General features: G+C 42.5%; 1 protein-coding gene across 1 annotated transcript; it reads right to left on the bottom strand.

Annotated features, from left to right (window-relative positions):
* Positions 1-1,558: 1,558 nt before the first annotated feature.
* On the bottom strand, positions 1,559-14,830 carry LOC308235338 (uncharacterized protein; the record flags this gene model as incomplete). Its single annotated transcript, XM_080644090.1, has 3 exons — positions 14,561-14,830; positions 13,205-13,331; positions 1,559-3,456 (listed from the first exon to the last, which is right to left on the bottom strand). The coding sequence occupies exons 1-3, from the start codon at positions 14,591-14,593 to the stop codon at positions 1,559-1,561; spliced, it is 2,058 nt and encodes a 685-aa protein (XP_080500216.1). The 5' UTR covers positions 14,594-14,830.
* Positions 14,831-21,101: the final 6,271 nt, after the last annotated feature.

The raw sequence follows: 21,101 nt of genomic DNA, 5'->3' as shown, positions 1-21,101 counted from the left end.
CTCCCCAACACTCCCCTGCCATCCTGCTGTAATTTGACAGTCTGTTTGGTGCTTTACACTCCCAGACATAATTGAGGTTGCCACAGCTACCCCCTCTTTGGAGTGATCTCTGTGTCTCAAAGCATCTATCTTCACATGAGTACTAGAGAGTCCACAGTGCTTCCTAGAAAATCATGGGAAGCACTGTAAATTTGGCAAAAACTGCTGAGCTAATTTCTGCACCATATTCTTCCCACAAGGGCAAAAACGTGTGAGACCGCATACAAGTTTTTCGCAACACCATACTTGGAGAGCTCAGTTTTCTTTATAAACTAACCCACACAGTAAATAGAACACTCAAGATTAAACAAGTCTTAGGAAAAAACCTTCATTATTTTGCAAAGAAAGAAACCTGAGTCTGGCAGTTCTCCCATTGATGATTTAGGCCAGTGGTCAGCAAACTCATTAGTCATCAGAGCCAAATATCAACAATACAATGATTGAAATTTGAGAGCCAAATTTTTTAAACTTAAACTATATAGGTAGGTACATTGTTATTAAGTTAATTAGGGTACTCCTAAGCTGGAATTTTCTAAAAACTCAAGGGGCCAAAGAGCCGCATGTGGCTCGCGAACCGCAGTTTGCCGACCACTGACTTAGGTACTCAATAAACTCATCATTAGCATCTTGGGATACCATGTCCGCCAAAAATGGCAGTTTCTCTGCAACATTATGGTTACTGGAGCCAACACTAAGCAGTCCTATGTGGCAACGCAGGACAGGGAAACAAGTAAGAACTAAGGGCTATGGTATTTCTATTTTTCTTCAACAAATCAGACAATAGAGTTAGCTTCCCTGGGCACATGAGGATGGTGATGGATGCCATCTGTAGTAGCCTATAGGTGGTTAAGGTGAAATACCTTCAGCAACAGAAATATGCAGTGACATAGATCTGGCAGGACATCTCTGTATGTTAGAAAGTGCAACATAATTACATAGTGTTCCAACATAAAAACACAAACACAACAGTAAAAACACTTACGGGAACTTTACATAATATAGGTGATTAAATGTATGAGATACAGTTCAGAAAAATGAGGATTCACAAATTTTCTTGTACAATTGTTAAGTCCTAACTTTGAAACTACATTTCATACACATCACCGAAATTTCTCACATTTGGACTCTTATGGGGAGAGCGAATTTACAAATATGCCTGAGAGATACCTCACATTAACTGCACTCATAATGGCTTTCTCCGGTGTGAACGCTCTGATGATATTGAAGACCACTGCTACTTTTAAAAGGTTTCCCACATTCACTGCATTGGTAAGGCTATTCTACTGTATGAATTCTATGATGATAATGAAGGGCAGTACTCTGGGTAAAAGATTTCCCACATTCACTGCATTGATAAGGCTTTTCTCCCGTATGAACTCTCTGATGTTGATGAAGTGGGGTCTTAGCGATAAAAGCTTTTCCAAATTCACTGCACTGATAAGGCTTTGCTCCAGTGTGAACTCTCTGATGAGATTGGAGTCCACTGCTACTTGTAAAATATTTCCCACATTCACTGCATTTATAAGGCTTTTATTCTTGTATGAAGTCTGTGATGATAACGAAGGACAGTGGTACTGGAAAAAGATTTTCCACATTCACTGCAATTATAAGGCTTTTCTCCTGTATGAATTCTCTGATGACGATAAAGATTAGTGCTAGTGGTGTAAGCTTTCCCACATTCACTACATTTATAAGGCTTTTCTCCAGTGTGAACTCTCTGATGATATTGGAGACGACTGCTACTTGTAAAAGATTTCCCACATTCACTGCATTTATAAGGCTTTTTTCCTGTATGAAGTCTCTGATGATAACAAAGGGTAGTGCTACTGGAAAAAGATTTTCCACATTCACTGCATTGATAAGGCTTTTCTCCTGTATGAATTCTCTGATGATAATAAAGGGCAGAGCTCTGGGTAAAAGATTTCCCACATTCACTGCATTGATAAGGCTTTTCTCCCGTATGAACTCTCTGATGTTGATGAAGTTGGGCCTTAGCGGTAAAAGCTTTTCCACAATCACAGCATTGATAAGGCTTTTCTCCAGTATGAACTCTCTGATGATATTGGAGTCCACTGTTACTTGCGAATGATTTCCCACATTCACTGCATTTATAAGGCTTTTTTCCTGTATGAAGTCTGTGATGATGACAAAGAGCAGTGGTACTGGAAAAAGATTTTCCACATTCAGTGCATTGATAAGGCTTTTCTCCGGTATGAACTCTCTGATGTTGACGAAGTTGGGTCTTAGCGGTAAAAGCTTTTCCACATTCAGTGCATTGATAAGGCTTTTCTCCCGTATGAACTCTCTGATGTTGACGAAGTTGGGTTTTAGCGGTAAATGCTTTTCCACATTCAATGCATTTATAAGGCTTTTGTCCAGTGTGAACTCTATGATGGTATTGGAGACCACTGCTACTTGTAAATGATTTTCCACATTCACTGCAGTGATAAGGCTTTTCTCCAGTGTGCACTCTCTGATGACGATAACGATGACTGCTAGTGTTGTAAGCTTTCCCACATTCACTACATTTATAAGGCTTTTCTCCAGTAGGAAGTCTCTGATGACAATGACGAATACTATTACTGGTAAAAGATTTCCCACGCTCATTGTACTCATAAGGCCCTTCTCCTGTGTGAAATTTCTGCTCATAATGGAAGGCAATGCTACTGGTAAAAGTTTTTCCACATTCACTGCACTCACAAGGCCTTTCTCCAGTGTGCAAAGCTTGGTGATTACCTAGGCTGTTACTACTGGTAAAAACTTTTCCATATTCACTGCACTGATAAGGCCTTTCTCCAGTGTGACCTCTCTGTTGATAATGAAAACTAGAAAATTTGGTAAAATATTTTCCACATTCAGAGCTCACAAAACACTGACTTCCAACAGGGAAACCCTTTTCCTGAATAAACTTGTGGGTGCAACTAATGTCTTCCTTACATTCTCTTCTGCTGTAACAATTTTTTCTCCTTTGAAACATCACCCCACACGTTGGAATGGCATTTGGAATGTCCCTGGTGTGAGCAGCCTTTAGGTAGAGATGACCTAACCCGGTAAGAACACCCTGCCCAACCTCCCCGCATGTGAAATGATTCTGGGACACATTGAAATCACGGACGTTTACAAGTGAGATCCTGTCCACACCTGTATTGAAAGTCTTCTCTCTCACATGCTGCTGGTGAACTTTCACACTGAAGTAAAACCGTTTTGCACACGCCCCACACCTCAACAGTATCTGTCCGTGTTGTGTTCCCTGCAGCTCAGTCATGTGGAAAATGTTTCTCAAGACGAGCCCACAACTCTCACATGGGTGGCTCCTCTGGGAAGTCAAGGCTAACTTGCGATTCCTAGCCAGTGACACTCTTACAGAAACCCTCTGTTCAGTCGGGGCCTCAACATTCTCTGCTCCACAGCAGCAACCTGAACAAAAGGAAACACTGGTGAAGTACATGTTGACGTTATGAAATCAGAATATCTTCACCACAAATGTTTATCGGTAATGAAAAGGCATGATCCCATAGAGAGATTTTCAAGACGAGTGAAGTAGACACTGAGGAAATTGCTCTTAAAGGATATAATGTGGCCAGTCAACGATGAAAATCTCACCAACAAAAAGACAGAAGCACAGGATGGGATACAAAGAAGAGAGTAAGGCTCTACTCATTGTTCCTGCACGAAGGCTTTTTGGGGACCTTACATGCTGGCCATGTGATTCTGTGTAGAATCATCTGAAGGTGCTCATACCCATAAAAATTAATTGTATAAGAGCACATGAGGTCCAATGTCAATATAATAAGATTTGTGCACTCCAAGGTGGTGCAGGCACGCACAAACGTTTGTTTGCAGTAAAGAGACACCTGTGAAAGAGGTAAAGTGCAAAGTCCAGAGAGGTGAAGGTTATCCTTGGGCTGGGAATCTGAGTATAAATAATCACTATTAAACGGTGTAGTTGGCAAAGTATCAATAATAAGCAAAAACAAGCTTAATTGGGTAAGGACTGGGCAACTGTAAGAAAACACTGATGGCCCTGACCCATTTGGCTCAGTGGATAGAGCGTCAGCCTGCGGACTGAAGGGTCCCAGGTTCAATTCCGGTCAAGGACATGTGCCTTGGTTGCAGGCACATCCCCAGTGGGGGATGTGCAGGAGACAGTTGATCAATGTTTCTCTCTCATCGATGTTTCTGACTCTCTCTCTCACCCTTCCGCTCTGTAAAAAATCAATAAAATATATTTTAAAAAAAAGAAAGAAAACACTGATGAATAAAACGAGTTTCTAGTTATGAATGTAACCAAGGCCAGGCATGAAAGCCTCCCCAACGACCCTTCACCAAGGCAAGACCACCTGTGGGTCCACTGTGTCATTCATAAAGTCACATTTCTTCTGTGATGCACAAATGATTCTTCCCCTTAAATCCCATTTGAGGAGAGAAACCAAGATGGCGGCACAGGTAAACACCTAAACTGCTGCCTCGCAAAGCAATATCAAAACTACAACTAAAGCCAAAACCGCTTTGGCTCAGTGGATAGAGCGTCGGCCTGCGGACTGAAGGGTCCCGGGTTCGATTCCAGTCAAGGGCATGTACCTTGGTTGCGGGCACATCCCCAGTGGGAGGTGTGCAGGAAACAGCTGATCAATGTTTCTCTCTCATCGATGTTTCTAGCTCTCTATCCTTCTCCCTTCCTCTCTGTAACATATCAATAAAATATATTTAAAAAAATAAAAAATAAAAAAATACAACTAAAAGACAAAGCGGACACCATCCAGAACCACAGGAAAGCTGGCTGAGTGGTAATTCTACAACTAGAAGAAAAGAGGAAAGCATACTGAGACTCAGAGGAGCTGCAAAAGGCTGAGGTACGGAGATTCACACGTGGAGAGAACGGGTGGCTGTGTGCACGGGCGGCTGAGAGCGTGGCTGGCTTTCTATATCAGGGGGGAAAAGGCAGCTCCTGACTGCAATGAACTCCAGTCCCAGGCGAGACGCTGGGAAACCAGACTCATCCGGGGAAAAACTGGACTGTTAGAAAAAGAGAAAGCTCACTGAGACTCAGGAGCTTCGGAAGGAAGAGTCCGGAGGTGCGCACGCGTGCAGAGAGGACTGACTGCTGAGTTCACGGGCGGCCGAGTGTGCAGCTAGCTTTCTAAAGCGGGAGGGAGACTGAAGCTCCTGACTGCACTGAACTCCAGTTCCGTGCAAGTTTCTGGGAACCCCAACTCATTCGGGGAGAAACTGGACTGTCTGGCAGCAGGCGAAACTAGAGGGCGGCTTTCTCTCAGAGGTGCTTGCAGCGATTACCGAGGGACGCTGAGATCCAGGAGCCTAATAGGGCAGGGCTGACGGGAAACCAAGGCTGTCTGCTCCGCCCTGAAACTCCACACTTTCCAAGCTCAGTACACAGGCTTTTGCAATTTTGCAAGTCTTGTCTGATAACAGTGTCTCCAGCACAGAAGTTCTCCCAGCGTAGACACAGCTGATCCTCACAGCCAATTGGCCTGGAGGTTAATTCCTCCCAGTGATACCAACAACAATCAAGACTTAACTACAACAAGACTGAGCACACAGTCCACAAAGGGTTGCACTAAGTGTCCACTTCAGGTAACTGGGGAGGCTGAGCCACTGTGCCCTAGAGGACACCTACCACACAAAGCTACTCTACAAACTCAGGGAAGCAGCAAAAATGAGGGACAAAGAAACAGATCACAAATGAAAGAAATGGAGGAAAACAAATGACTGGATATACAGTTCAAAACCACGGTTATAAGGTTTTTCAAGAATTTCCTAGAAAAGGCTGATAAATTTAGCAAAACCCTCGAGGATATGAAAAAGGACCAACTAGAAATTAAACATACACTGACTGAAATAAAAAATATTATACAGGGACCTAACAGCAGGCTAGAGGACCGCAAGAATCAAGTCAAAGAGTTGAAATAGAAAGAAGCAAAAAACACCCAACCGGAAAAGCAAAAAGAAAAAAGAATCCAAAAATTTGAAGATAGTGTAAGGAGCCTCTGGGACAACCTCAAGTGTACCAACATCCAAATTATGGGGGTGCCAGAAGAAGAGAGAGCACAAGATACTGAAAACCTATTTGAAGAAGTAATGACCGAGGGGAGACAAAATGGTGGCGGAACAGACGGACCTGTCCTGAGCCTTGTCCCGGAGCAAATAGAGGGAGCAGCTGAAACGAGTGGAATCCAGCCCGAATTGGTGAAGGAGCCGCAGCTGGTGAGACAGTTTGCAGCCCGGAAGGGCAGAGATCCCCCCGATAAAGCAAGACACCCATGAAAAACACACATGATGTCTAAATAAGACAAAGGAAAATCGTTTGGGCAAAAATAAAAAGGATCCCAAATCAATTATATAGAAAAGATTCCTTTATTAACTTTTGGTCGAGAATATGTTTGTATATTTTCTGAAAACAACTCCAAGACCATGTGGATTCCTGCAACAGAGAGGAATTGACAGGTCTGCTCCAACCACGAAGACAAGAGGAGAAACAGTCCAGAGATGGGAGACGCTGACGACGCCTTGCCACGCTAGCAGTCAGCAGCTGTGTGTCGCAGCAGGTTGCCTAGGACCAAACCAGAGAGGGTCGGACCTGCATTGCCACCATGTGCCCACCATCCAGATATCACTGCTGACATGTACACATAAGAACTGTTTAACATTGAAACGGAGACTCAGAACTGTTGGACATTGAAACAGGACTCAAACATTTTTTGTTATTATATGTTTATTTTTAGTCTGCAGAGGCAAGATTTTTTAAAGGAAAGAAATGGGGAAAAAATAGATACAGAGGCAAAGAAGCATTGAACAGACTGTCAAACTACAGCGGGAAGGCAGGGGAGGTGGGGGGGGCAGGGCTGTAAGAGATCAACACAAGGACTTGTACGCATGCATATAAGCATAACCAATGTATACAAGACACTGAGGGGGGCGGGCAGGTAAAGGCATGTACTAGGGGGTAAGGGAGGCCGAGGGGGAGGTCAATGGGGAAAAAAAAAGGAGACATATGTACTACTATTTGTAATACTTAAAACAATAAAAAAATTAAAAAATAATAAAAAAATATATACAAATACCTAAAAAAAAAAAGAAAAAAAAAAAAAAGAATGACCGAAAACTTCCCCCATCTGGTGAAAGAAATACACATACAAGTCCAGGAAGCGCACAGAACCCCAAACAAAAGGAATCCAAACAGGACCAAACCAAGACACATCATAATTAAAATGCCAAGAGCAAAAGACAAAGAGAGAATATTAAAAGCAACAACGGAAAAACAGTTAATTACCTACAAGGGAGCACCCATAGGACTGTTCACTGATTTCTCAACAGAAACTATGCAGGCCAGACGGGAGTGGCAAGAAATATTCAAAGTGATGAATAGCAAGAACCTACAACCAAGATTACTCTACCCAGCAAAGCTATCATTCAGAATTGAAGGTCAGATAAAGAGCTTCACAGATAAGAAAAAGCTACAGGAGTTCATCAACACCAAACCAGCATTATGTGAAATGCTGAAAGGTATTCTTTAAGAAGAGGAAGAAGAAAAAGATAAAGATAACAATTATGAACAACAAATATATATTTATCAACAAGTGAATCTAAAAATCAAGTGAATAAAAAATCTGATGAACAGAATAAACTGGTGAATATAATAGAATCAGGGACATAGAAAGGGAGTGGACTGACAATTCTCGGGAGGAAAGGGGTGTGGGAGGTGTGGGAAGAGATTGGACAAAAAGTGTACACCTATGGATGAGGACAGTGGCTGGGAGATTAGGGCAGAAGGAGGGGTGGAGGGGAGCTATGGTGGGAAAAAAGAGGAACAATTGTAATAATCTGAACAATAAAGATTAAATTTAAAAAAATCCCATTTGAGCCATTGCATGGGATAAATGATGCAAATCTTCAAAGAAAAACAGAAAAGATAGATGGACAACACTGTGGTAGAACAACAAAGGACAAATGAGATCACAGGCAAAAGATCTATATGAGTGACCTCTGCAAATTGGAAGGATCAGAAATATGAGCATCTCCCCCATCCCAGTGTAAACAGACAGCTATCCAAGAACAAAGCAGCCCACAGGAAATGGGAATAAGAGTACCATGAAGATAAACAGTATTACAGACACAAGTAAAGGAGAACTGTACAGAAAGGATGACTGGAAACACTGGGTGAACAAACATACTTGAGGATACCTACAGTCAAAAACAAGGGTCCTCCAGCAGCCACTGTGCTTCTGCTATCATTGACCATAGTGGCTTCTTAAAAAAATACTGGAAATCATTGTGTTTGAAAACCACAGAATGGTTGGCCAGTATGGCTCAGTTGGTTGGAGCATCGTCCTGTGTACCAAAGGGTCTGGGATTCAATTCCCAGGCAAGGAACATATCAGTATGTAGGTACCATTTCCAGTTAGTTGTGTGCAGAAGGCAGCCAATTGATGTTTTTCCCTCACACTAATGTTTCCCTCCTTCTCGCTCTCTTTCCCTCTATTTCTCTCTCTCTCTCCCTCTCTCCTCCTCTTTATCTGAAACCAATAATAAAGAAACAAATAAGAATTTCAAGGTAGCCAAACAAAAAAGAGAACTCAAAGAAGTCTAGAGACAAAGTAAATAAAAAGAAAACTTACCAAAATTCATGTAAAAATTCAGAAAATGGAATTTTAAGAGGAAATTTTATAGGGATAAATGCCTACATTATGAAAACAGATCTCAAAAAACCTAACCTGCAGCCGAAACCGGTTTGGCTCAGTGGATAGAGCGTCGGCTTGCGGACTGAAGGGTCCCGGGTTCGATTCCGGTTAAGGGCATGTACCTTGGTTGCGGGCACATCCCCAGTGGGGGGTGTGCAGGAGGCAGCTGGTCGATGTTTCTCTCTCATCGATGTTTCTAGCTCTCTATCCCTCTCCCTTCCTCTCTGTAAAAAAATCAATAAAATATATTTTAAAAAAAAAAAAAAAAAAAAAAAAAAAAAAACCTAACCTGCCATCTCAGGAAGCTAGAAACAAAACAAGAACGTAAACCCAAAGGTTGCAAAGGAATGAAAAATATATGAACAAGCATCAATAAAAGGGAGATAAGATAAAATAAAAGGATGCCTGATAGGTATTTTCTAAAAAATACAAAAATTGGCAAACCTTGAGCTAGACTAAAGCAAAAAACAAACAAACAAAAAACAAGCCTCAAAGAAATGAAAAAGAAATGAAAGTTAAGACAATATACCACACATTATGAACCACAAAGCATCATAAGAGATGTTGATGTTAGGACATGACATGACCCTCATAGAGAAATTTGTCAAGATCCTATCTGAGCTTCTGAAATACATGAACAAATTCAGAGCCCTGGCCAGGTAGCTCACTTGTTGAGTGTGTGGTCCCGATGCACCAAGGTTGTGGGTTCGATCCCCCATCAGGGCATATGTAGGGGACAACTAATGAATGCATAGTTGGGTAGAACAGCACATCAATGTTTCCCTCTCTTTCTCCGTCTCCCTTCCTGTCTCTAAAATCAATAAATAAAGGCTGCCCAGTACAGGTCAGTGATTGGCAATCGGCCCATAACCTAGGACATTACAATCCCATTCCTTGTCAGGGCACATGCACAGATTGCGGGTCCACAATCCAGTGGGGGGCATGCAGGATGCAGCTGATGAATGACTCTCCCTCATTATTCATGTTTCCTTCTCTCTCTCCTTCTCTTCTTCTCTGAAATCATTAAAAATATATTTTAAAAATATATAAATAATTTAAAGTATAAATAAATAGCCAGAGTTGTTCAGTGCTGAGAGTGCCTGCCTGTACACTGGAAGGTCACAGGTTCGATTCCCAATAAAGGGCAGGTACCTGGATTTCAGGTCTGATCCCCCCTCTTAGTGGGGGCACATGTGGGAGGCAATCAATTGTTGTTTCTCCTCTCTCTCTCTCTCTCTGTCTCTCTCTCTCTCTCTCTCTCTCTCTCTCTCCCCCTAAGAAAAAAATCAATAGAAAAAATATTCTCACTCTTTGGGTGAAGATAAAAGAAGAATAAGGGATGAAATTCAGCAAAGTTACGGGAGAGGAGATCCAAGATGGCGGTGTACGAAAGGCCTACACTCGCTGCCTCCCACAACCACATCAAAATTACAACCAAAATACAGAACAATCATCAGCCAGAACCGCTGGAAAGCTGGGTGAATGCAAGTCTTAAGACTAGAGAAGTAAAGAAGAAGCACACTGAGACTGGTAGGAGGTGCGAAAGCACAGAAGGTGCTGGTCCTGTTCCCATGTGGGCCACTTTTTTAATTGGGAGGGAGGTCATCTCTACAGAGATCACCTGGAGGAGAAAGGGGTCCCAATCCCATAGAAGATGCCCAGCCCAGGGTCCCAGAGCTGGGAAGAAGAACCTACTGGCAGTAAGAACTAAGGGCTGTAAAAACCAGTTCATATTGGGGCTCAGTGACACAGAGGCTGCAGGAGACCCAGCTGCTCCTCTTACAATGCCAGCACCAAAACTGAATTTACAAGCTCCTGCTTCCTCTGAGCTACACTGCTGGGCGAGTCTCGGAAGAGGGACCCAGACAATTATGAAGAGAAATTGGACTGGCATTGGGGCAGGAACTTGAGGGGGGCTTTCTACCAGATGGAGGTGTTCACAGCAGTCATTACACCTGTGCTGGGACATTCTGGGTCGCAGGGCTGACTGGCAGCCATTTCTGTTTGCTCCGCCCGGGTGATTTCCTGAGATCTCACCCCACCCAATTTACAAGCCACCCAAGCTGTGTGCTGCAGCTTTTGTATATGAATGGCCTGTCCTTGCTCAGTCTAAAATCTGTCAAACAAGTTGCAGTTGGGTCAGGAAGTTCCAAAACTATCAATAAAAGCCCAAGACCTGGCACCAGCACTAGCCCTCCTTGCTTCACAGCTGGGCCTTGTCAGAGCACTTCCAAACCCAATACAAAGAGGAGATTATGCAGATCTCTCTCTAGATCCTGCTGGGTGGCCCCAGGCAGTGGCTGACTTTACACCTCCCTGGAGAACCAAGAGCCAGTATACCCAGTGGTCAGTGTCATACCATAACAATTTACAACTCTTCACATCCATAAGCAACACACTCAAGGGGCAGACTCACTGAGCACCAAAGCCCCATTGAAGCAAGTCCTGCTCCAGAGGGGTGTCTCCTGCACAGCAGTTCTCCCACTGTAGTCACAGTGGTCCCCATAGATGCTAACATCCTCAACAAAATTCTAGCAAATCTGATGCAGCATTACATTAGAAAGGTCAAACACCATGACCAAGTGAGATTTATTCTGGGGATGCAAGGATGGTACAATATCAACAAATCAATAAACATGATACATCACATAAACAAATTAAAAGACAAAAATCATATGATCATATCAACTAATGCAGAAAGAGCATTTGACAAAATCCAACGCCCTTTCTTGATAAAAACTCTCAGCAAAGTGGGAGTACAGGGATCATAATTCAACATAAATAAAGCCTTATATGACAAACCTACAGCCAACATTATACTCAGTGGGCAAAAACTAAACGCATTTCCCCTAATAGGAACAAGACAGGAATGCCCACTTTCACCGCTCCTGTTTGACATAGTATTAGAAGTGCTAGCCATAGCGATCAGAAAAGAAGAAGAAATGAAAGGCATCCAAATTGAAAAAGAAGTAAAAACTGTCATTATTCGCAGATGACATGATATTGTACATAGAACACCTGAAAGACTCCATCAAAAAACTACTAGATTTAATGAATTCAGCAATGTAGCAGGATACAAAATTAACACCAAGACATCCATGGCTTTTTTATACACCAATAATGAACTTAAAGAAAGAGAAACACACAAAAACATCCCCATTGGCCCTGACCGGTTTGGCTCAGTGGATAGAGCGTCGGCCTGCGGACTGAAAGGTCCCAGGTTCGATTCCAGTCAAGGGCATGTACCTTGGTTGTGGGCACAGACCCAGTAGGGGGTGTGCAAGAGGCAGCTGATCGATGTTTCTCTCTCATCGATGTTTCTAACTCTCTATCCCTCTCCCTTCCTCTCTGTAAAAAGCAATAAAATATATTTAAAAAAAAACAAAAAACAAAACATCCCCATTGACCAGTGCAACAAAAAAAATTAGCATACCTAGGAATAAAAATAACTAAGGAGGTAAGAGCTGTGTACATAGAAAACTATGTAATATCTTAGTCAATAAAGAATAAAAAAGTACACACACACAATAAAAAGAATACAGCAAGTTCAATTAAGTAAAACCATCAAGTTAACCTATATTTGCATTATGGGAATCCCAGGTAACCCTAAGAGTTTTGGTCGTTGAAGGAGAGAGAGAGAGAGAGAGAGAGAGAGAGAGAGAGCGAGCCCAAGGTGAGAAGGTAAGAAGAGGGTAGACAATTTATTTTTCAAATATAAGCTGAAACTGACTTCCATAATCTGCAAAAACAGATCTGAAAAATCAAGTGCATGCACTCTCACAGGTCCCTGTACAGATTCAATGCAAATTGGACTTCATTAAGACACATTAAAAATCAAGGGTAAAAAATCAGAACGCAAAGAGAATTGTGAAAACACAAGGAAAACGGGAACTCCTCTCACACAGGGAAAAAACAGAGAAAGGGTATCAGTAGATTCCTCTGAAGAAACCTTGTATACTGGGAGAAAACAAGAGGATGTATTCAAAACACTGCATGAAAACAAAACCATCAACACTTTATCCAGAAAACCTGATCTTCAGAAATAAGTATTTCCCAAGAAACACAAAAGTTAAAGGAAGTTCTTCTTCTCTGAAATCAATTTAAAGATATTTACAAATAAAATAGGACTAAGGATGTAGACACTACTAAAAAAAATATGTACAAATGACCAACAGGAATACAGGATATGCTTTTACTCACTACTCAACTGGAATCCATTAGTCTCCCTGCCACACAACCACCCACAGACCCTCCCTACCAGTTCAGTATGGCAGGTGTTGTGATTAAATGTATAGAAGGGAGCAGTGCAATCAAACCCACCCTGCCAACCACAGCAAAAACCCAAAAAACTGGATGAATCCAGCAACGTGTACAGTCCACAGGTGAGAACAGAGCACCCCTGGAGGTGAGGGGGCATAGGAAATGTAAAGCCAAGTCCCAGGAACCAGCCAGAGTGAGGGTCTTACCCAGGGAGGACAGAAGTTCAAAGTTCTCCAGCATCACATTCAGGTACAGCTGTCTCTGACCCTCATAAAGGAGGCCCCATTCCTCCCTGGAGAAGTACAGGGCAATGTCCTCAAAGGTCACGCCAACCTGTCAGAATGGAGAAAATTGAAACCATAGCTGAAATTTTGAGAACTAGCAATCCTACTCCTTACACATCTTCCTCACCCTCAACAACCTCCAGGGCTCCCCAGTTTAGTGTGGACACCAGGCCCTAATGCCTGTGCTGGCTGCTCTCTTACCACAGTCCCATTGGTCACTGTTATTGCCCTCAGCACAACACATGTGTTGGGAAGAGGGACAGCAGAGAAACTCCATCTAAGCTCTGGGCCATGCCTGCAGGGCCCCAGCCTTCCTGCCAAGCAATACCATTGCAGTTTCCCAGATCATGCCTCCAAGGGTTTATGCTTCATCCTAGAGTCCTCATACCAGCCCTGGCAGGTTTGTCTCAGTGGACAGAGTTTTGGGCTGTGGACTGAAGGATCCCGGGTTGGATTCTAATCAAGGACACATGCCCGGGTTGCAGACTCCATACCCAGTACGGGCTTCCAGAGGGAGCCTATGGATGATTCTCTCTCATAAATGAAGTTTCTTCCCTCCCCTTCCCTTTCCCCTTCCCTTTTCTTTCTCTCTCTCTCTCTCTCTCTCTCTCTCTCCCCCTCCCTCCCTCCCTCCCTCTCCCTCTCCCTCTCCCGATCTCCCGATCTCCCTCTCTCTTCGCTCTCCCCCTCTCCCTTCCTCTCTGAATACAATAAAAAAATATACATATGTATTTTTAAAGTCCCAATACAAGGTTTCCAGAACCATCACCTCACACTTCCTCCAGATGTGCACACACTGGGTAATGTCTAACCACATCACAACTTCAGACCCCAGGTTCACTGCCTCAGCTCTGCCACCTTCCTGCTCCACAGCACAGGACCTCTCTGGACTCACCCATGACCTTGGCATATGGCATCCAGAGAGTGCTTGTGAGGTTTCAGAAGGATCTAGCACAACCCGATTCCTGGTGGACCCCACAGCCTGGGCAGAGGAGGGCAGGCGGCTCTGAAATCCTCCCTGCCCGTCTCTGACCTTGGATTCAATACTCACCACCCACATCTGCAGGGAATTTCAGATACATGTCACCCCTGTCCACTCTGCCCTGCACTTCCTGTGTCCTCGGAACTCACAACAGTCCTCTGTCCCCTCCTCCTTCCTCAGGGTCCTTGACCGGGACCTGAGCTGCAGGACGTGACAGGCGCCCTGACCCCAGGCTGCTGGGTGGAGTGGAAGGAGGCGGTGAGGCAGGTGTGGCGGGGAGGGGGACGCGAACTCACCTCAGCTGAGCACCTGAGCGAGGCCGTTGCCATTGGACGCTGTGCGCGGATCCAGGCCGGAGAGGCCGGAGAGGCCGGGAAGAAGCAGGGGCGGTGGAGGGGGGGAAAGGGTCTCTGTTCCGTCACGGACGTGGGTAACTCGGGGCCTCAGCGAATTTCACTCCCACGTGCGAGCTGAGCCGGAATGGACTCGGGCCTTCTCCCTCCGAGGATCTGCCACTGCCGCCGCCGCCTGGAGCCTCCCACCCGGTACTGGAGTAGATTCTGGGTGAAGACCAATAGCCGCCAAGAGTGCACCGGAAGTCCCTCCCCTGACCGCGGGTGACGCAAGAGAAAGGACTTTTCTGGCCTTTCATTGGCTAAGCTGGCGGTATTCCTCACAAGGCCTTCTGGGTAATGTGGCGTCCAGAGTCCAAGATGGTGATGGAAGGTTTTTCAATATCACTCCAAGGACAACAGCGACATCTGCTGGTAGGGATACTGGGAAATGACCTTCCTTGAGAAAGAGACATCTTGAAAATGGCTAAAAAAAGAGTTGTTATTTTCCTGGTAAAGGGACTGGAGTCCTTTTTATGAAAACACATTATCTGTGAGACCAATGCAGCTCGTCATAATATAGAGGTAGGATGTGGGGCATATATTTGAAATTTAGAGCTAATATGTATAATATAAACTTTAAATCGAATGCTGTTGTTTAATTTTTGAACATCAATAAAGTTAAGTTCACTTTTGAAACAGTGGGAGACTTGAATTCTGGCAAAGTAACTGGTGTTTTTGTTAATGTGAAGATGCCACTGTAATTATCATAGTGAAAGATAATTCGTCCCTTACGGACATATTAAAGATGTCAGCAGAGTTGATGTTTCAGGCATTCTCAATGAGATAAGATTGCACAAATATTCACAATTTATAATTACAGTAAATGAAATACATATTCATACTGAAAGATGACCTACATATATATAGCTCCAAAACTTTAACACCACATGAAATATTATCAATAATAAATAATGATGGGTATGCATATGTGCAGTGAATCTTTAAAATTCATAATTCTGACCCTAACCGGTTTGCTCAGTGAATAGAGCATCGGCCTGCAGACTGAAAGATCCCAGGTTTGATTCCAGTCAAGGGCATGTACCTTGGTTGCATGCACATCCCCAGTAGGGGGTGTGCAGGAGGCAGCTGATCAATGTTTCTCTCTCATGGATGTTTCTCTCTATCCCTCTCCCTTCTTCTCTGTAAAAAATCAATAAAATATATATTTTTTTAAATAAATAAATAAAATTCATAGTTCTGTAAGAACATTATACTACTTAAAATTTAGGACCAAGTCGGCCTGGTGTGGCTTACTGTACGAGCATCAACCTATGAAATAGGAGATCAGGGTTTGATTTCCTTTTGGGTAGAGAAGCCTGAGGTGTGGGTTTGATCTCCAGTGGGGAGTATGCAGGAGGCCGCTGACCAATGATTCTGTCTCGTCATTGATGTTTCTATCACTCTCTCCCTTCCTCTCTGAAATCAATAAAAATCTACTTTTTAAAATTCAGAGCAAAAAAACACCGTGAAGTATATACACAGTTGCAATATGTCATAAAGTATTAAAACTAAATACTGTAGAAGAGGAGTTGGAAAAAATCTAAAACGGGCTAGGGCTGGAAATATTTTCTAAATGAAACTAACCTCCAGGACACTGAAACTGGCAGAATGATCACAGAAGTGGTCTGACATTCTCAGCAAAATTCTGACAGGGGGCCCTACCTGGTTTTCCTCAGTGGATAGAGCATCTGCCTGGGGACTGAAGGATCCTGGGTTGGATTTGTAACAAGGGCACATGGCTGCATTCCCAGGAGGGGGAGTGCAGGACACAGCCCATGCATGATTCTCTCTCATCATTGAAGTGAATATCTCTCACTTCCTCTATGAAATTAATAAAAAACAAATAATACATTAAAAAATTTAATAGTCAATAGAAAAAATATCCTCAGGCGAGGATTAATAAAAACGAACAAAAAGAACAACAACAAAACTTCTGACTTGGAAACCCTGTACAGTGCTCACTTGTCCAGAAAACATCTTCATGATAAAATCAAATCTCCTTCTCACCTCCTTTCAATGTGGGCTTTAACATTCTTACGTCCAATGCTCATCATTCCAGAGTGCTGCTCATTTCATATCTCCACAGCCCCGTCACCCAATGATTCGCTATCACAGAGAATATTTTCTTTTTCAATGATTTGCTCCTCCTTCCTTAAAGCCTTTGAACAAGCCTTGTTGGGAACACGTGTCTTTATGCACTGCTGTGTAACACGGGCCAGTTCAGCCTCAGAAGTAGATGGGATCCTTAGTAAATGATGGTTAAAGCCATGAAACATCATGCTGTGGCTTTCCTTCCACAGTTCTACATTTTTCTGCTCACACCGTATTATATTTTCTCAGCTCACTATTTTTCCTCAAGTTTCATGAATGAGGAGGCCTCACATTTGTAGGAAAAAGAATTTCATGGTAGCCAATGTTTCAGCATAGCCATATCTAAAGGTAATTATCTCACCTCTTGGGAATCAGTGTCTTTAATTTACCACCTATTGACCTACCTGTAGTCAGCTTCATAGAGGCTTTTGTCTTCTAGCTATCTAAGCACTGCTCATTGTATAACTCCATTAGGCCTTTCTATAGTTTGCTCTAGCAATATTCTCTTCCATAAATAATGTTCATTCCGCATGCAGACACTGGAACTGCATTAAGAGTTGAAATAATTACTTCCAAGCAAGGTTGTGAGACCCTAGGGTCCAAAATCTTTATCTCAGGTGCATATGCCCACTTTCCAAACCTTGAATGGTGCCAGCATGATAGGCATCTATACAACAAATAGTTTGGCTCAAAGAATGGAGCCTTGGCCTGTGGACTGAGGGGTCAAGGCTTTCATTCTGGTCAAGGGCCTGTACCTCCTTGGGAGCTCAATATCCAGCCGGGACAACATTCCACGTCATTTGCATTATAATCAAATCAATAATCGTATCATTTTTTTAAAATATATTTTATTTTTATTTATTTTTTTTTAAATATATTTTATTGATTTTTTTACAGAGAGGAAAGGAGAGGGATAGAGAGAAACATCGATGAGAGAGAAACATCGATCAGCTGCCTCCTGCACACCCCCCACTGGGGACATGCCCGCAACCAAGGTACATGCCCTTGACCGGAATCGAATCTGGGACCCCTCAGTCCACAGGCCGACGCTCCACCACTGAGCCAAACCGGTTTCGGCTAACCGTATCATTATAATCATTCAGCATGTGTGGGAGGCCACCAAATCATTTGTCTATCACACACAGATGTTTCTCTCTGTGTGTGTGTGTCTCTCCACCTCCCTTTCACTCTGTAAAAAGCAATGGAAAAATCACTGAGGTTGAGGATTAAAAATGAATAAATAAAATTTATTATGTAAATGTATTTTCCAGATACATGTCATATTCTTGGAAAAATATATCCCAGAAAATACAATAAATGTCATGTAAAGTATGTATGGGAGCCAGAACAAAAAATGCAAGAGCGTGATGAGATAAACTCTGAGGAACAACAAAACATGGTCTTACACCATTTATTTGTTTTAGAAGTGTCTAATATATCACCTTCCTGTTTCATCTGGACCAGTCTGGAGGATCAGATGTTTTAACAAAGATAAAGACAGCAAATGCGTATCTGTGATAGAATTCACCTTAATTTCCTAGAAAAAAAAATACAATAAAAAAAGCAAGGGAGGAAGAGTGACAAAGTTAGCAAAAAAAAAAAAAAAAAAAAAAAAAAAGTTTAAACAAAGAATGATTGACCAAATAAAATATTCTCTAGGATGTAGACAATGTAAAACCCTCACATACTGCTAGTATCATGCAAAAATGCACAATCAATTTATTTTTCAAGCATATTGTACTGATTTTTAGAGAAAGAATTAGAGAGTGGGAGAGAAACATCTATGTGAGAGTGCACCCTCAAGCAGCAGCCATGTGCACACCCCGTCGAGTGATCTAGCCTACAACCAGGCCCTTTTCCTCACTGGCAATCCGAGGCCCAACACTGGGTTGCAATCCAGCCTTTATATCTGACACTTGTTTTGTGGGGAAGCAAGTCTGTTTATGTGCAAGCCCCTGGGTGTTTACCAGAATTTTATGTTTAGTCTTTACATGTCCTTGCTTAAAGGACATTGCAGACACATGTGTGTTCTCAAGGATGCTTACCCTACTGATAGTATCTCATAGTTAATTTTAATTCAAGGTGTTGTTACATAAAAGCCTAAAGAGGCAGATGAACTAGGCTGTTTGGTTCCTATATCCAGGCAGTCCCTTAGCCCTCTCTTTCACAGAAACATGCCAGAGTAATCATTCAGCCTTTGCTCAGGATCTGCTGGTCAGCCTCCACAGGTGGTTCCCCATGTGAGGACCCAAGAACACAAGGAGATGCAAAGCAAACATCAAAATCGAAGAGTATGAAAATGAAAGTAACTGCACAGTAAGTTATTGGAGCCCATTGGGGATTTCCAAGTTCGAGGGGATTGTTTCTCAGCTAAGAAATTTATTACCTCTGTTATGTTTCTTAAGAACATTAGGATATTTTCCATTGGAAAAATAAGCCTATTTCTGAATGGAAGAAAAAAAAAAGTTTTTCCTGTATTTGCCTAGGAAGTAAAGGTTTTATATATATTACTAAAACAGTTATGTTACGTTAATCAGGAACTTGATTACTTTAAATGAAGTGATTACTTAATTCTGTTTAACAATAATAATGTATAATCTTTTAGTCTAATGTATTTATCTACCTTCCCAGGGTTTGAATTTTAAGAAATTTTCCTTCACCTACAATTGGCTTTAGGTTATTCCAATGGGCCCTGAAATGCCTCAAGGGATTGCTTTCTCTCCTTATGAAGGAAAATTTTATGCTTAAGTTATAAGAGAAGCTCCGTCAAATAAGAAAATAACAATTATATTCTATTTATATATGCATATTAAATAGATTCTAATATGCTTTCATTTATAACAAAGAGTTATTAGTTATAATATTCTGGAATATTGTGTTTGACAGAAAGGACAAGATTCTATGTCATTTGCATTATAATCAAATCGATAACCGTATCATTTTAAATTTTTTGTCATTTAGAGACGGTCACTGTTTTGTTATGATGCAATTGGAAAAATGTTATATTTTCTGTAACATCCACAAAAAGGACTCTGATTTATTTTAAGCTACATATCTCTGAGAATAAACTTTCAGCTCATCCCCTTAAATTGGATGAAAATTAATAGAACTCTATAGTGTATGTAGATTTATAGTAATACTAGCAAGAAAAATAAGCAGAAACAGAATTTAATCATAGGACTAAATGAACTAAAAATAATTACTGATTGGGTCATTATTGTGCTCATGGCAATGTATTTGTTTGCATAAATCCAATAAGAATCTGGTTTCTTCATAACAGGACATAAATCAGTGTCCAAATGTTGTTTCATTAACCAAAACGTTACTGGAATGTCATGTCTGAAAGAGACATGCCAGGACTCTGGATGTCATCAGAAAGCTGTAAGGAATGAAGACTGACTTTGAAGCACATAAGCCCCTTGGATAAATAGCCGGGTATCTTGCTTGGCCACGTGGTTAATGGTGGTCTTTCCAGGTAAGGAACAAAGGATGCTTTCCTGAGAGATGGCATGAAAGAAACCTCAAGACAGCTGTGGGGACCTCAACTTGAGGAATGCACCCCAATTCTGTAGGAATCACAGGCAAAGCCTGATGACAACTGTGTACCTTGGCTTCTTTACCCTGGGAGTAAACTTTCAAATGAGATTCCGGTAAAGCATTTATCTAGATTTTTGGAAAATACCGATATGATCAACTGTTATTCTTGTTGTGTTCAAACAATCAGAACAAATTGTAACTAGACCTAATTCGGAAAATAAATTGGTCTTAATTTGGCTCATTAATAAAAACTAGAGGCCCAGTGCATGAAATTAGTGCATGAGGGTTGTGTGTCGCTCAGCCCAGCCTGCACCCTGTCCAATCTGGGACCCCTCGAGGGATTTCCAACTGCCCTAAACGGGCTATAGGCTATCCCTTTCACAATCCAGGACTGCTGGCTCCCACTGCTCGCCTGCCTGCCTGATTGCCCCTAACCACTTTTGCCTGCCACCCTGATTACCCCCTAACCACTCCCCTGCCAGCCTGATTGATATCTAACGGCTCCCCTGCCAGCCTGGTCACCCCTAACTGCCCTCCCTTGCAGACCTGGTCCCTCTCTACTGCCCTCCCCTGCTGGCCATCTTGTGTCCACATGGGGACAGTCATCTTTGACCACATTGGGGCAGCCATCTTGTGTGTTGGAGTGACGGTCAATTTGCATATTATTCTTTTATTAGATAGGGTTACATAGGATAGCAGCCTGGTGCACAGGTGTGGGTCGGCTGGTTTGACCTGAAGGGTGTCCTGGATTAGGGTGCAGGTTTTCCTTGGGGCGTGTGGTGGCCTAGGCCAGTGGCCTGTGGTGGTTTGCAGG

Source organism: Plecotus auritus, assembly GCF_963455305.1.
Source record: "Plecotus auritus genome assembly, chromosome: 10".
Lineage (NCBI taxonomy): Eukaryota > Metazoa > Chordata > Mammalia > Chiroptera > Vespertilionidae > Plecotus > Plecotus auritus.
The sequence above is the reverse complement of the archived record's forward strand: the minus strand, read 5'-3'. Positions and strand labels throughout refer to the sequence as shown.